The sequence below is a fragment of the Tupaia chinensis genome, unplaced genomic scaffold (genome assembly GCF_000334495.1).
Source record: "Tupaia chinensis unplaced genomic scaffold, TupChi_1.0 Scaffold000273_1, whole genome shotgun sequence".
Lineage (NCBI taxonomy): Eukaryota > Metazoa > Chordata > Mammalia > Scandentia > Tupaiidae > Tupaia > Tupaia belangeri.
In genome coordinates this window covers 959,915-972,703 of record NW_006159755.1, presented here as the reverse complement: position 1 = coordinate 972,703, position 12,789 = coordinate 959,915, and the positions used below count along the sequence as shown (strand labels likewise).

General features: G+C 56.6%; 4 protein-coding genes across 8 annotated transcripts in view; 1 reads left to right on the top strand and 3 right to left on the bottom strand.

Annotated features, from left to right (window-relative positions):
• Window positions 1-151: 151 nt before the first annotated feature.
• DNAJC4 (DnaJ heat shock protein family (Hsp40) member C4) lies at window positions 152-3,554 on the bottom strand. The gene is made up of 7 exons (XM_014588335.2): window positions 3,151-3,554; window positions 2,966-3,016; window positions 2,137-2,250; window positions 1,457-1,641; window positions 1,207-1,371; window positions 451-537; window positions 152-360 (listed from the first exon to the last, which is right to left on the bottom strand). The coding sequence occupies exons 1-7, from the start codon at window positions 3,232-3,234 to the stop codon at window positions 285-287; spliced, it is 762 nt and encodes a 253-aa protein (XP_014443821.2). The 5' UTR covers window positions 3,235-3,554; the 3' UTR covers window positions 152-284.
• A 499-nt stretch (window positions 3,555-4,053) lies between these two features.
• NUDT22 (nudix hydrolase 22) lies at window positions 4,054-8,343 on the bottom strand. Of its 2 annotated transcripts, none has more exons than XM_006149820.3 (6): window positions 8,225-8,343; window positions 7,356-7,853; window positions 5,613-5,711; window positions 5,021-5,118; window positions 4,803-4,896; window positions 4,054-4,218 (listed from the first exon to the last, which is right to left on the bottom strand). In XM_006149820.3, the coding sequence occupies exons 2-6, from the start codon at window positions 7,833-7,835 to the stop codon at window positions 4,108-4,110; spliced, it is 882 nt and encodes a 293-aa protein (XP_006149882.1). In that variant the 5' UTR covers window positions 7,836-7,853; window positions 8,225-8,343; the 3' UTR covers window positions 4,054-4,107. The 2 variants fall into 2 exon arrangements, with proteins under 2 accessions (XP_006149882.1, XP_006149881.1); XM_006149819.3 differs by having other exon boundaries at window positions 8,156-8,242.
• Window position 8,344: 1 nt separating this feature from the next.
• On the top strand, window positions 8,345-10,586 carry TRPT1 (tRNA phosphotransferase 1). 4 transcript variants are annotated; one of them, XM_006149816.3, is made up of 8 exons: window positions 8,345-8,498; window positions 8,680-8,853; window positions 9,000-9,081; window positions 9,515-9,684; window positions 9,779-9,953; window positions 10,121-10,177; window positions 10,251-10,361; window positions 10,479-10,586. In XM_006149816.3, exons 2-8 carry the CDS (start codon window positions 8,689-8,691, stop codon window positions 10,568-10,570), a joined length of 852 nt encoding a protein of 283 aa, XP_006149878.1. In that variant the 5' UTR covers window positions 8,345-8,498; window positions 8,680-8,688; the 3' UTR covers window positions 10,571-10,586. The 4 variants fall into 4 exon arrangements, with proteins under 4 accessions (XP_006149878.1, XP_014443816.1, XP_014443818.1 ...); XM_014588330.2 differs by having other exon boundaries at window positions 8,345-8,853; XM_014588332.2 differs by lacking the exon at window positions 8,680-8,853 and having other exon boundaries at window positions 8,386-8,498.
• FERMT3 (FERM domain containing kindlin 3) overlaps window positions 10,555-12,789 on the bottom strand; it is a 19,482-nt gene continuing 17,247 nt past the window's right edge. Inside the window, exons 13-15 of the mRNA XM_027772383.1 lie at window positions 12,522-12,772; window positions 11,222-11,363; window positions 10,555-11,107 (exon numbers count right to left, since the gene is read on the bottom strand). Coding sequence (XP_027628184.1) covers window positions 10,928-11,107; window positions 11,222-11,363; window positions 12,522-12,772 — 573 coding nt within the window. The 3' untranslated portion in view covers window positions 10,555-10,927. The remainder of the gene's footprint in view (window positions 11,108-11,221; window positions 11,364-12,521; window positions 12,773-12,789) is intronic.

Genomic DNA, 12,789 nt, shown 5'->3' with positions numbered 1-12,789 from the left:
CCCCTCCCGCCACGGCAGGGGAAAGGGGACGCACCGCCCAGGGGGCCGGGCTCTCAGGTCGCCGCCACCAGAACCCGGAGGGCGGGGCGCTGCCCGGTGGCGAGGCCCGGGCAGGGGGCGCTGAGCCTGAAGAAGGGAACCTGACACGAGCTCTGAGAATCACTTTATTGCACGTGTTTGGGGGAGTGGGTGGTCCTGGTAAGGAACCAAGGAAAGAACACACTGCTGACCGCATCCAGGTGAGCCCCTCAGGGGCTGGTATCCAGGGGCACAATCCCTGTGCTTTAAGGAGAACTGGGTGATGATGGAGGCTGCTTCTGCCTCTGCCGGCGCTCCTGCTGGAGCCTGGCTCTGTTGGCCCTGGAGGAGAGAGAACCTGGGTGTCTGGGTCAGGATCTTGGAGAATGGTACCAGGAGCAGGGGGCAGGGGGCAGGATGGAGCAGACAGACCTGGCCCGTGCCCGTGTGTCGTTGTAGATGGCTGTGATGATCCGATCCTTTTCATCCATGAAGCTGCGGTGTACCTGCTCCAACTTTCTGCAAGGGGGTTACAGTTGACCCTAGGACGCCAATACTTGCTGTCACCCCAGCCTTGCCCCCTTCCACCCCACTCGGGGATTGCACAGCTGTATACCCGTGCGGACCTCAGCCTAACCCTCTCTATGATAGGTGGGGGGCCGGGGGCAGAGTGGATTGTCCAGAGTCCAGTGACGTCCCAGGTCCCTGGTACTCCCGCTGAAGGTAGTAACAATGTTTCTGAGTGCTCTTCTCGCTCTAGCGCTGTTCCTGACCTGGGCAGGCTGCTAGCAGTGGGCACTGGCCCATAGGTATCTTTGCTGCCGAAAATGTGTGTCATGACATGCGTGAAAGTGGTTAGGGAGCCAACCAACTGCCAAAGGAATGGGGACAATTGCTGGTGAGGCCCAGGTTCAATGCATGTTTTTTGTGCATGACTTTGTCTGGCTCCAGCCCTCCCTGACAGCCAGCACCAAAGAATTACACTCACATTACAGGACATTGAAAATGATAACACTAGCCCTCTACTAAGTAAGGAAACGTTCCAGAGACAGATTTCATGCAACTTCTAACTTGAGGGACACAGTCTGCAGGCCACTGAGTGCTGTGGATGGCTGGCTGACCCTGACCACACTGGGATTCACCCACCTCCTGCCTCTGCCCATCACCCTGGGGAAGGCAGGGATGCACCTGAAGGCCACGTAGTGCAGGCCCATGCCTGCCAGCATGAGCAGAAGGCAGTACCCCAGCACACGCTGGTTGTGCTTGTGCTGCTGCTGCCTTGCCCAGGCCCCCTGTGGCCTCACATCATGAAACTGGGCCCAGTAATGTGCATTGGGATGTGTCCAGGAGCTGCTGTGAGACAGAGAAGGGATAGTTTAGAGATGGTGTTCCCCAGAAGATCTGGAGATGGGGCATGCTAGGGACAGGACTGCTGTACCTGTGTGTCTGTTTGGCAGAGTTGGGGTGGGCTGTGGTTCCTGGAGGCCTTGGGGGACTGGCTGAGCGGAGCTGGTGGTCATAGCTACGGCGGCTCTGCTCACGGCTGAGCACGTGGTATGCCTCATTCAGCTCCACAAAGCGGCTGTGCAGGGCTGGGTTCCCAGGGTCCCGGTCAGGATGCAGCTGGGGCGGGACAGGACTCTCCTTATCTCCCTTGCCATGTCCCTTCCCAAGACCCTTTCAGATGATGTCCACCCACAGGGGCTCACATCACTCCCAGAGACCCCATCTGAGCAGTGACCCTCACTCTCAGGCCTGTCCTCCTCTCTAAAAGGCCAGGGGATCAGGAAGCAGACTCCTGCCCCCCCCCCCCCTCCCTTCAAGCCCTCCCCACCTGCCAGCCCTCCCATTCTCACCACCGTATGCCCAGGTCTAGGTTTCTCAAGAGCAGTGAGGCAGGTGAAGAAAACCAAGCCCAGCCCATCAGATAGGCTCCTGCCTCCCACCTTTCCTCTGACCTGGCCAGACCTCTGCCCCTTGAGCACCTCCTACTCCTTGCAGGCTGGAGGACTGGGGTACCAGCCAGAGATACAAGTCTCTTCCTGAGAATGTGGAGGGCACCCCCCCATCTGGTTCCTATTTCCTCTTCCCACCTCCCCACCATAGGGGCACGGGTACCTCTTTGGACTTGGTGAAGAAAGCTCGCTTAACTTCTTCAGGACTGGCACCAGGATGTACCCCCAACAGTTCATAATAATTACTGGGGCCAGACCTGTGAAAAGAGGCCCAAGCCTGCAAAGGTGGAGAGAGCCCAGAGGATGCTACTGCCCTGTCCCTCCCAGCTTCCTTAGGCTGCACACTTCAGCTCCGTGACCAAGAGCTGAGGGTGCTGAGGCAGGTCCCAAGACAAATCTATTCTTCAGATCACCCCTCCATTTGGAGTGTTTTCAGCACAGTGCAGACCAGGACTTCTCAAAGTGTAGTGCTCAGGTCCCTTGTATCAGAAAGATCTGAAAAGCTTGTTTAATAAACAGATTCCTTGGGGCTGGCAGATAGAGTGGTGGTTAAGGGTGCTGGACTCTCACATGGCCGACTGTGGTTCGAGTCTCAGATCTTTCTGGTGGCTTTCTCTCTCTCTTTTTCTCTCTCACTCTGTCCCTCTCTGGTTAAATTAAAATAAATAAAGAAAGTGAAATAAAATAATTCTTAAAAAAAGGAGAATAAGGGAAAGAAAAAAAAAAAAGATTCCTGAGCCCCATCTCATTCCTTCAGGTCAGAATCTCCAGAGAAAGGCCCACAAATCTGCTTTTTTTTTTTGTACCCAACACTGTGTGTACCCCTCAGTGTGATATGCACAAGGATGCTCTGCAACCATTAGAATTGTGGGATGAGCACTGAGTTTGCCCTGAGCTCAAATTCTTGGTCTGCCACTTAACTGATTGTGACCTTAGAGGTGAGCTCTTAATCTCTGATTTTCAGTGTCCTCAGCAGTGAAGGTGAGCATTACCTGAGACAAGCCTGCAAGGCACCTGCCACGGAGTAGCGAGATCACAACTACCTGGCACATAAGACAGGGCTTAGATAGAGCTGGGCATGCCCTCAACGGAATCCCTACACACACACAAACACACACACACACACACACACACACACACACAGCAGCCGGGCCCAGGCTCCCAATGCCCAACTCACCGCTGCCCGGCCGGCTCCGAGGAGCCGTGTAGGGGGGCTGCGGAGCCACAGCCGGCACAGGTGCAGGGACAACAGGGGTGGCATGGCGGAGGGCGGGCAGCTGGGGAAAGGAAGCAACCAAAAAGAGTGCAGTGGGGGCAGACTGCAAGCTCCCCAGGTGGCAGAGGGAAGGGCTTGACCCCGTTTTCTCACGAAGAAAGACAAGCAGGCCCTGGGAGAGGAGAACCTCCTTGCTCAGAACCAGGACCCGGTGTCCTGGACCTGCCTCCGCCTCTGAGCTGGACGTCAGGGACCCTCCCCTGCACTGGTCTACTCTCCGAACAGACTAGGACACAGAGACCCTTCCCCACCCAGGGACCTTGGCGGTCCCTGGAAGGGCCACAACCAAGCTCCGCCCCCGTCGTACTCACTGACTCCGCGACTGCCATTTCCTGCGCCCACTCAGCCCCGCCCCACGCTCTGATTGGCTTTTACACCAGGGCCACGCCTACCAAGCCCGTGCGGAGGAGCTGTGACAGTCCCGCCCCCGTACGCCTATTGGTTACGCACGGCCCCTCCCACCGAAGCTGAGGCCAGCGGACTGGCTGAACTGCGCGGGCGCCCACCGCAAAGCTGGCAGGACAGAGGCTGACCCTGTGAGGCTTCTGGCCCAGCCGTGGTCCCTCTATTCCGTCACTGTTGTTCCGCTCTGCACAGAGGGACGTTCCACAGGGTTGTTTCCATCATCCCATAGTCATCCCAGAACCCGCAATAGAGGTACAACCCTCGCCCCAGCTTGCGGAGGGGAAAACTGAGGCCGATCTGTTGTTTTGTTTTGTTTCCAAATCACTTGTCCTGTCTCATCACCCAGGACGCTCCCAGAGGTCCCTTTCTGTCTTAGGAAAACAGCCAATGCCAACGGAATCCAAGAATAAAGTCCTTTATTGTTTTCAGAGCTGAGGTGATAGGTTGGGGACCTTAAGGTGACTCAGGTGGACTTCCCCAGACACGGTTGTAAAGGAGGATGGCACCTTTGGCGGAGGGGCAGAGCTCAGCCCACATCTCGGTCTCCTGCAGTATGGGCAGGTTCTGTGGGGAGACAGTGAGGCCCAGATATACAGCCCTTACTACCTCTGCCAGGATCGTGCACAGAATTCCTGAGTCTCAGAGCCCTCTGACTGCTCTATCCTGGGAAGACCTGATAAGGATACTGAGGAGGGGGACCAGCAGAAGGCGTAATGGTTATGTCGTTGGACTCCCACGTGGTCAACCATGGTTTGAGTCCCAGACCCAGCAGCTTTAAACTCATGGAGGGCACATGTGCGTGTGTGCCCAAAATCCCGAGAGGAAAATAGAGAAGGGATTGTGGTGTGGTCCTCCCCCCTGGGGGTGACTTCTTGCTTTCTGTCTCTCCAGAGAGCACATACGCCCTATAACAAAAACAAACAAACAAACAAACAAAAAACCCACCTCTCTCTCTTAAAAAATAAAAGAGTACTGAAGAGGTCCCTGACCTCTCCCTTGGGTTGAGGCCAAGCCTTGTGATCCAGAAACGTGTGGGAGTTCCCCATCCAACCAAGCCAACATCCCCTCCCACACACAAGACGTGTACCAGGCCGCTTTGTGGGTCCCAACCCTGGCATTGAACAAAGTAGCAGTTTGTCACCCCACACCTGTGTCTCCACAAAGATAATTCCTGTAGACTCGTGGGCCTCAGGGCCCCCGTGCAGGTAGTGCTCCTTCACCTGCTCAGAAGTCAAGCTGCACCTAGACAAGGACATGAGGGTGGCTTGTTCCTACAGAGTCCCCATGAAGTCACAGCTGCTTCAGCCCCTCCCATCACCACCCACCTACCCCAGAACCAGCATCCTATGTCCCCAAGTTCACTCACTGAACGTAGAACTCGGCACTGGCACGGCCGGCACTGGTCTCATTGCATGCAATGCCCAACAGCAGCGGCTGGCTCAGGGTGGACAGTGGCAGGTTCACCTGGGGGGAGGGCGGGGAGGTCCTACCTATCAGGGCCCACTGCCCTCATTCCTGCCCATCAATAGAACACAGCCTGTTACCCTTGTACATTTTACAGTTTGGAGCTCAAGTGCCCAGCATCACAGATCGTCAGGTTTGGGGCATGTTTGTTTTACATATAGCAAAATTAAGACAGAAAGTTTTGAACAAGTTCCCCAAGGTCTCCCAGGAAAGTCAATTTAATAACCAGAATTCCCATTTACTCCTCTTTCAACAAATCTGGGGAATAGGCAACACTTGTACACCGTGTCCACTGTAAAGAGGAAAACCCTGAAGCTCAGGGACTTGAGGCTAGAATGCCTCAGTTCCATGTACGCCTCGCTGCAAAGCCAAGTTCTTCCTTCCAGACAGTCAGCTGCCTGCAGGCCCTCCTGCCAGCCCAGGCCTATGGAATTCTGGCAAGTTCTACCCCTCTCTTCATGCCCACCACCCTGTATAACCCACCTCTCACTCACCTCATCACAGATTTCCTGCAGGATACTGGAGAAGAGCTCACGTACCACCAGCTCCCCAGGGAGGTCCTTGTGCTGGGGTCTGCCACCAGGGCACAGGGTCTGTAAGAGATCTGGCTCAGCTCCTGCTCTCCACCTCTTTCCTGCCCTGTCCGTCCCCAGATTTGCTGGCCCTGAGGGCCCGGTGTGGGCACAGGGTAAGAATCCTGGTGCCCCACTAACCCAGACCTTCCTTTTCCAGATGGACAACAAGAGGTCTAGCTATGATGGGGTCACCACGGGGTTGGAGATGAGGTAGGGCAGCTGCCTCTTCTGCCCATTCTCCCCGTTTCTACAGGTCTGGGCAGGGGTCAGGAGGGAAGCTGCACAGCTGCCCTGAGCAGACTTTCAGAGAAACACCAGGCCAATTTTCACTTTAAATTATGACAAAACCAAAGCTAGGAGGGTTTGGAAATCCAGCTCCTGGGCCAGCCTGGATCCCACGTGGCTAACTGCTATTTAAGCTCCAGACCCTACAGTTGAGAAACACACTGGGCACGAGTGTGTGCTTGCCCGGGGAGCTAGAGAAAGGATTGCAGTGTGAACGTACTCCACGGTGGAAGGGTAGAGAGTGATTTCTCACTTCCCCTCTCTCTGTGTCTCTAGCGAGTGCATGTACACTCTGGCAAATTGAAAAAAAAAAAAAAGCTTAAGGCCAGGCATGGAGGTTAAGGTGCTAGATTCCCACATGGCTAACTCCAATTCTCAGTTCCCAACACAATGGCTAAAAAAAAAATCATGCTGGGGGAACCAGCAGTTAGCGTAATGGCTATGTTGCTGGATTCCCACATAGTCGACTGCGGTTCGCATCCTGGACCCGGTGGCTTAGAACTCACGCCGGGTGCATGTGCGTGCGTGCCCGAGATCCCAAGAGGAGAATGGAGGAGAAGGGCTTGTGGTGTGACTATCCCCCCAGGGGGGTGATTTCTCGCTTTCTGTCTCTATGTCTCTGTCTGTCTGTCCAGTGAGCGCAGGTGCCCTATAGCGAAAACCTCTCAAAAAAAAAAAAAAAAAAAAGAAAAACTGCTGGGATGGGACCCGGGGATGTGACCAGCAGTTGGCATAATGGCTGTGGCTGGACTCCCATGTAGTGGACTGCAATTCGAGTCCCGGACCCGGTGGCTTAAATGACAGGTGCGTGTGCATGCGTGAGAGGAGAATGGAGGAGAAGGGACTGTGGTGTGACCATATCCCCTGGGGGGTGATTTCTCACTTTCTGTCTCTCTGTGTCTTTCTGGTGAGTGCATGTGCCCTGTAGCAAAAAATCTCTCAAAAAAAAAAAAATTCATGCTGGGAGAAGAGGGGGTTGTGGCATGGCTATCCCCTGCTGGGGGTGACTTCTCACTTTTCCTATCTCTGTCTCTCTCCAGGGAGGACTTGATCCCTATGGCAAAAACCGGGGGGAGGGGAAGATGTAGGGCCAACGCACGGTGTGGCAGTTAAAGTGGCTGGCCACATGGTCAACCTCCTGGTTCAATCTTGCAGAACTTGAGAAACATACCAGGTACCTGCACAAGGGTGCCCAAAATTGAGAAAGGAGGGAGAGGTGGAGAAGAAAGGATTGTAAAGTGACTATTTCCCACGGAGGGATGCTTTCTCATTTTCTCTGTCTCTCTGGCAAGTGTATGCACTCTCTGGCAATTAAAAAAATTAGCTTCCCTGAACTGTCTGCGGTTTCGTGCCTTTGTGCCAAGACTGGCATCTCACCTGCGGCTCAGGGTGCCCACCAGGCACATCCACCAGTCCGGGGGCCTCAGCAACCCGCAGAGAGCGGCGCAGGAAGACAAGGAAGTTATCACTGGTGGCTAGTGCTGCACCCACTCCCAGCGGGTCCGCAAGGTAGGCTTGCTTGTCACCCCAGTCGGCAATCCCCTGCTGTCGCAGCCAGGCAGCAGAGCTGGCCCAGTTGGTGCCCAGGAAATCTCTGTAGGAAGTAAGGCCCAGGCACAGGAGCAGCTGTGTCCCTGATGAGCCACTGGGCGCAAGGGTGGCTGACTGCAGGCGGAACTTGGGGGCGTCAAAGAGCCAGGGCTGGGCCTGTCGCCGGGTCTCCCAGATGGCAGTGATGGCCTTGTCTCCACCTGGCAGTGGACGACGGTCGTGGGCAGGGCTCAACTCGACCCATACTTGCTCCTGGGACAGTCCCCCCGGAGGGCATTGCAGCAGCAGGGACACCTGAGGGTCCATGGTCTAGACAGAGCAGCTCTAGAGGAGGGTACAGGCAAGCCTGTCACCCCTAGGGGACTTACGGCCACCCCCGCCCGGCAGCGGGTTCCCTCTACCACAGACCTCCTGAGGGTATCCCAAGCCCTTCTGCGCCCGTCTTCCCCATTCCTTGGCAATAAAGCGCCCTATCATCTCTGCAAGAGCTCCAAGCCCGGCTGAAGGCCTGCAATCCTTGCTGCCATAAATGCCCAGGATTCTGGGGCATCTCTACCGCCCAGAGATCTTGGGTCCATTCACCCCCAAATGCCCATGTCCCCAAACCCAAGGTTTCTGCCTCCAACCCGGGACACGCCGGGACCCTCCTTCCAGGGTCCGGAAGCTCCAGCCTGCACCAAGCCCTTGACACACACCGGCAACAGGGCTCGTAGGCTCCGCCCCTTTCCCCGAAGCGGAAATGCCAGCGCCCCTCTAACGTGTCTTCTCATTGGTCAGTCCCGGCGTTGTGGGCTCGCCCGGCTTGCGGTCAGTGTTGCTGCGGTGGGGGAACTTGTCTGTCTGTCCTGACCAGCGGACGCTTCCGCCTTGTTATCCTGCACGTCGGCCCCGCCTGCCGCGGCCTTGCAGAGCGTATCCGAGAGCCCGGAGTGCGGGGACCCAGAGTTCCTGGGCTCCGGGCGACCTTGGGCAAGTCTTACTTGCTGGGCCTTAGTTTCTCTAACTGCACCAGGGAGTTGGGGGGTAGAGAAAGAATTTAACCTGTCTAACCTGCTCCCAGCACTCACATCCTGAGATTTTGTGATTTTCTGTGCTGAGTGGGGACATGGGAGGATCCTTAAAGCCATCCCACCCGTCACTGCTCCCACAGGTCTTGGCCATGTACGGCTCTGGAGAAAGGCGGCTGGAAGCAGCAGGGCCCAGACGTAGAAAGGCTCACAGACCCCGGGAAGAGGTGCCCTCCTCCCCACCCCCATCCATGGCTGGAGGACAGGGGAGGGGGACTCAGAGCCCTGGCTCCCCGGGAAATGGCGGTGTGGTAGGGGTGAGTGGCCGATGGGTTATTCTATTCCTGGAGACCACAGGACTCCTTTCCCCCTGGTCTCCGTCCGCAGCCAGTCACTCAGGGTTCAGGGTGGGCAGCAGGCTGGGTCATCACAGAGACCCGGAGACACTGCTGGATTCTTGCAGGACCGTGATGTGCAGCTGTCCAAGGCACTGTCATATGCTCTGCGCCACGGGGCCTTGAAACTGGGGCTCTCCATGGGGGCCGGTGAGTGAGGGTCTTGGAGACTAGAGCAGGGAGCTCAGTCCAGGGAGCGATGTGAGCCAATCTGTGACTGACCCCACTGTCCCAGGAGGAAGGCACAGAGGGGGCATCCTCCCGGTGTTCAGAGCCCCATATTGAGTCCACACAGATTGGGAGAGGAGCCCCATCTTAGCTGGGCCTGGTGATGCCCTCTCTGGCCAAGCACCAGTTAAACACCTATCCCATCCCGAGGGAGGGCACAGAGGGGAGGTTTGGGCAGCTGCCAGGTGCAGCATCTGCTCTGGGCCGGGTTCTGTGCTAAGCACGTTGTCTTTGTGATCTCCACGAAGAGGCCACAAGGATGAGGCCCCTCCCCCTGGCCACCCCCCGCCCCACCCTCGTTATCTCTGGCCTAGGCTGGAACAAGGCTGGTCCCTAAGGTCCTGCCTGCCCACAGATGGCTTCGTGCCCCTGCGTGCCCTCCTGCAGCTGCCCCAGTTCCGCAGCTTCTCAGCTGAAGATGTGCAGCGCGTGGTGGACACCAGCGAGAAGCAGCGCTTTGCCCTATTGCCCGGGGACCCCAGTACCGGTCCGCTCATCCGAGCCAATCAAGGCCACTCCCTGCAGGTGGGGGCTTAGGGGACAAATGTGACAGCAAACGGCGGGCGGGACTCCTGTCGTGAAGGGGTCTCACTGCTGCCCATTCGACCACCCATTCCAGGTACCTGAATTGGAACTGGTGCCCCTGGAGACGCCACAGGCCCTCCCTCCCGTGCTAGTCCATGGTACTTTCTGGAAACACTGGCCATCCATCTTGCTCAAAGGCCTGTCCTGCCAGGGAAGGACACACATCCACCTGGCCCCAGGATTGCCAGGAGACCCTGGTGTCATCAGTGGTCAGTGCCCACCCCTCCACCAGTTACTTCCAGCCACTCTGCCCTCACCCAGTTCCTCCCAAGGTCCTCAGTACCCCTGTTTGAGGTCTTCCCACATCCTGCTTGGAGAAGCACCCTCCGTGCTTACAGCCCAGGACCCCAGTCCCCCACTCTGGTTGTCTCTCCAGGGATGCGGCTGAATTGTGAAGTGGCTGTGTTCATCAACGGACCCCTGGCCTTGGCAGGTGAGGCTAGACATAGGAGGTACTGCCCTAAGCCTCGGGGAGGGCATGAGACACGTCTCTGGCTCTGTTACAGATGGAATCCCCTTCTTCCGCTCTGCCAATGGGGTGATCCTGACTCCAGGGAATGCAGATGGCTTCCTGCTTCCCAAGTACTTCAAGGAGGCCTTGCAGCTGCGTCCTACCCGTGAGAACCATGCCTCTGACTTTTGTGCCCGAAGCCTGTGACCTTCTACCCTCATCTTGTGACCAGCCCCCAGCCGACTCAGGACTCCCTTTTTCTAACTAACTCTGTCTGTTCCAGGAAGTCCCCTCTCCTTGGCTGGTGATAAAGAGACAGAGTGTCAGAGTGGCCCCAAGCACAGCCCCAGACCAAGAAGGATGACCCAACAATAAAATATTTATTTATAAGAGAAATTTAAAAAAGTGACAAGAAAGAAACTCCAGTTCTAAACCATGATTCATCATCCCGTAGCTACCTCTGGTCCTTCTGTGTGCCCAGAGACCGTAGCTAGGTTGGGGATGCCAGCCTCAGCCGTGCAGACAAGGTGATCACTGCCCAGCTTAGGGCCTACCGTCCACAACTTGGGTGATGGCAGAGTCTGCTCCCTGGTCTGCATAAAGCCCCCAGTGACAGCGTGTGAATGTGTCCAGCTTGTGCGTGTCTGGAGAGGGTGTGGGACACCGAGTCCCAGTGGGTGTAGGCGTGGGAGTGGCCATGGCTGGTGGTAAGCAGGGCAGGGCTGTCAGCCCTTAGAAGGCTTCGTGGCCTCCTGTTAGCTGCAGGAAGAGGTCCTCATCCAACTCCTCCCCGCGGGCCCGCTCTCGAGTCGACAGGAAAATGTAGCCTCCGATGTACTCGTGCACAATGCGACAGCTGGCGGACACACAGCTGAAGGCCACGTTGATGTGCTCATCAAACTCGATGGCCACCTGCAGAGCGGGCGCCAGAGGCTAGCGGGGGGAGGGTGGCCGCGCAGCCCCCGCCCCGCCCTTGTCAGACCTGCCTAGCCTCTGTCCCCGTCCCCACCCTCGCTCGGAACCGACCTGCCGGATGTCCCAGTTGACGTTCCACTGGCGCATGTTGCTGAAGCGCCAGGTCTTGACCACATCACCCACCGTCAGGTCAATGCGGATCAGTCGGTTGTTGGCGATACCCAGGATCTCGTCTTTCCTGCTGCCCTTGAACCTGGTGGCCTTTTTTTTGAAGGGACTGTGGCCTCCATGGCCCTGGAGCCCGTCCAAGATAGCATAGCACTGTGCGCACGCGCCAGCATGATGGGCAGACAGCGGGGCGGTGTCCTGGCCCCGCAGCTCCCTAGCTGTGCAACCTGAGCAACGCGTCTAGGCCTCAAGGTGCTCTTCTGGAGAGTGCGGGGGCTGATGGATATGATCATTCCACCAGCAGTTGTTATTTATTCAGAATTATTTTATTTAACTTTATGTACTATTATTATTTTCCAGTTTGATCAGAGAGAGAGAGAGGGAAAGTGAGAAAGCAAGCCACCAGTCTGGGACTTGAACCACGATCGGCCATGTGAGAGTCCAGTGCCTTTAACCAGCACACTACCTGCCAGCCCCTCCAACAGCATTGAGCATGAGGCAGATAGCCTGTGCCCTTATACTGTTTATTTATCTAGTTTAGTTTTTGCAGTAGAGAATGTGCACTTGATAGAGGGAGGGAAAGCCAGAAATCACCCCAGAGGGGAGTGGCCACAGTACAATCCCTTCTCCTCCATTCTCCTCCTGGGATTTTGGGCACACATGCACACACACATGCCCAGTGTGAGTTTCAAGCCTTCAGGTCTAGGACTCGAACCGTGGTCGGCCATGTGGGAGTCCAGCAACACAACCATTACACCACTTGCTGGTCCCACGTTTTGGGTTTTGTGTCGTCATCACCATCCACTACCTCGTTCCTTTTTTTTTTTTTTCCCAAATAATTATTTAATTTTATTGGCTATTACTACTCATTTTTAAAATTTGACCAGACACAAAGAGCGAGAAAGGGAAAGTAAGAAAGCAAGCCACCAGGTCTGGGACTCGAACCACAGTCTGCCGCCCTCTGCCTCATTCCTATCTTTGCAGGCTCCCTGCAACACCATCCGCTGTCAGCCCTGCCCTACAGATGGGCTAACCCAGAGAGGAGATGGTCATGGTCAGAGCTGGGGCAGGAACGCGGTCTCCTGCTTCCCTCGCCAGAGCTCTGTCTCTTGTGTTTGCTCTGGGGGTATCACATGGGGAAGGGAGGCTGCAGGGGGCCTTCCCGGGGCTCCCTTTTGGGGTGTGGACACAAAGCAGCCAGGTAGCAGGTCCCACCAGAGAGGGTGCTGGGCAGGGGCCGTACCTGACCATAAAGTAGGAGATGCCGAAGTCGGGCAAGGACTGCCAGGCCTGGATGAAGCGCAGCTGGGCCTCGGTCAGCGACAGCTGGGCCACGTTCTGGTGGGCTTCAAGGATCCGTGGGGTGAGCTGCAGGGTCGTACTGTGAGGGGATGCCGGGGCCTCTTCCCCTCCCACAAAGGCCCTGAGGCTCCCCGCCTGCCCTGTCATTGAGACAGGATGCTGGGCCTGGGAAGGGGCACTGTCCCAGAGTGGCTGGCCACGGCAGGGCG

Coding starts and splice junctions, on each gene's coding strand:
- TRPT1 (XM_014588330.2), top strand. CDS start 8,635: ATGGGAGGATCCTTAAAGCCATCCCACCCGTCACTGCTCCCACAGGTC. Junction 9,685..9,778: donor ATCAAGGCCACTCCCTGCAG/GTGGGGGCTTAG, acceptor CACCCATTCCAG/GTACCTGAATTGGAACTGGT. Junction 10,178..10,250: donor CGGACCCCTGGCCTTGGCAG/GTGAGGCTAGAC, acceptor GCTCTGTTACAG/ATGGAATCCCCTTCTTCCGC.
- NUDT22 (XM_006149820.3), bottom strand. CDS start 7,835: ATGGACCCTCAGGTGTCCCTGCTGCTGCAATGCCCTCCGGGGGGACTG. Junction 5,712..7,355: donor GTGGGCACCCTGAGCCGCAG/GTGAGATGCCAG, acceptor GATCTCTTACAG/ACCCTGTGCCCTGGTGGCAG. Junction 4,219..4,802: donor TTATCTTTGTGGAGACACAG/GTGTGGGGTGAC, acceptor GTCTCCCCACAG/AACCTGCCCATACTGCAGGA.
- DNAJC4 (XM_014588335.2), bottom strand. CDS start 3,234: ATGCCACCCCTGTTGTCCCTGCACCTGTGCCGGCTGTGGCTCCGCAGC. Junction 1,642..2,136: donor TCTTCACCAAGTCCAAAGAG/GTACCCGTGCCC, acceptor GTCCCGCCCCAG/CTGCATCCTGACCGGGACCC. Junction 361..450: donor GACACACGGGCACGGGCCAG/GTCTGTCTGCTC, acceptor TCTCTCCTCCAG/GGCCAACAGAGCCAGGCTCC.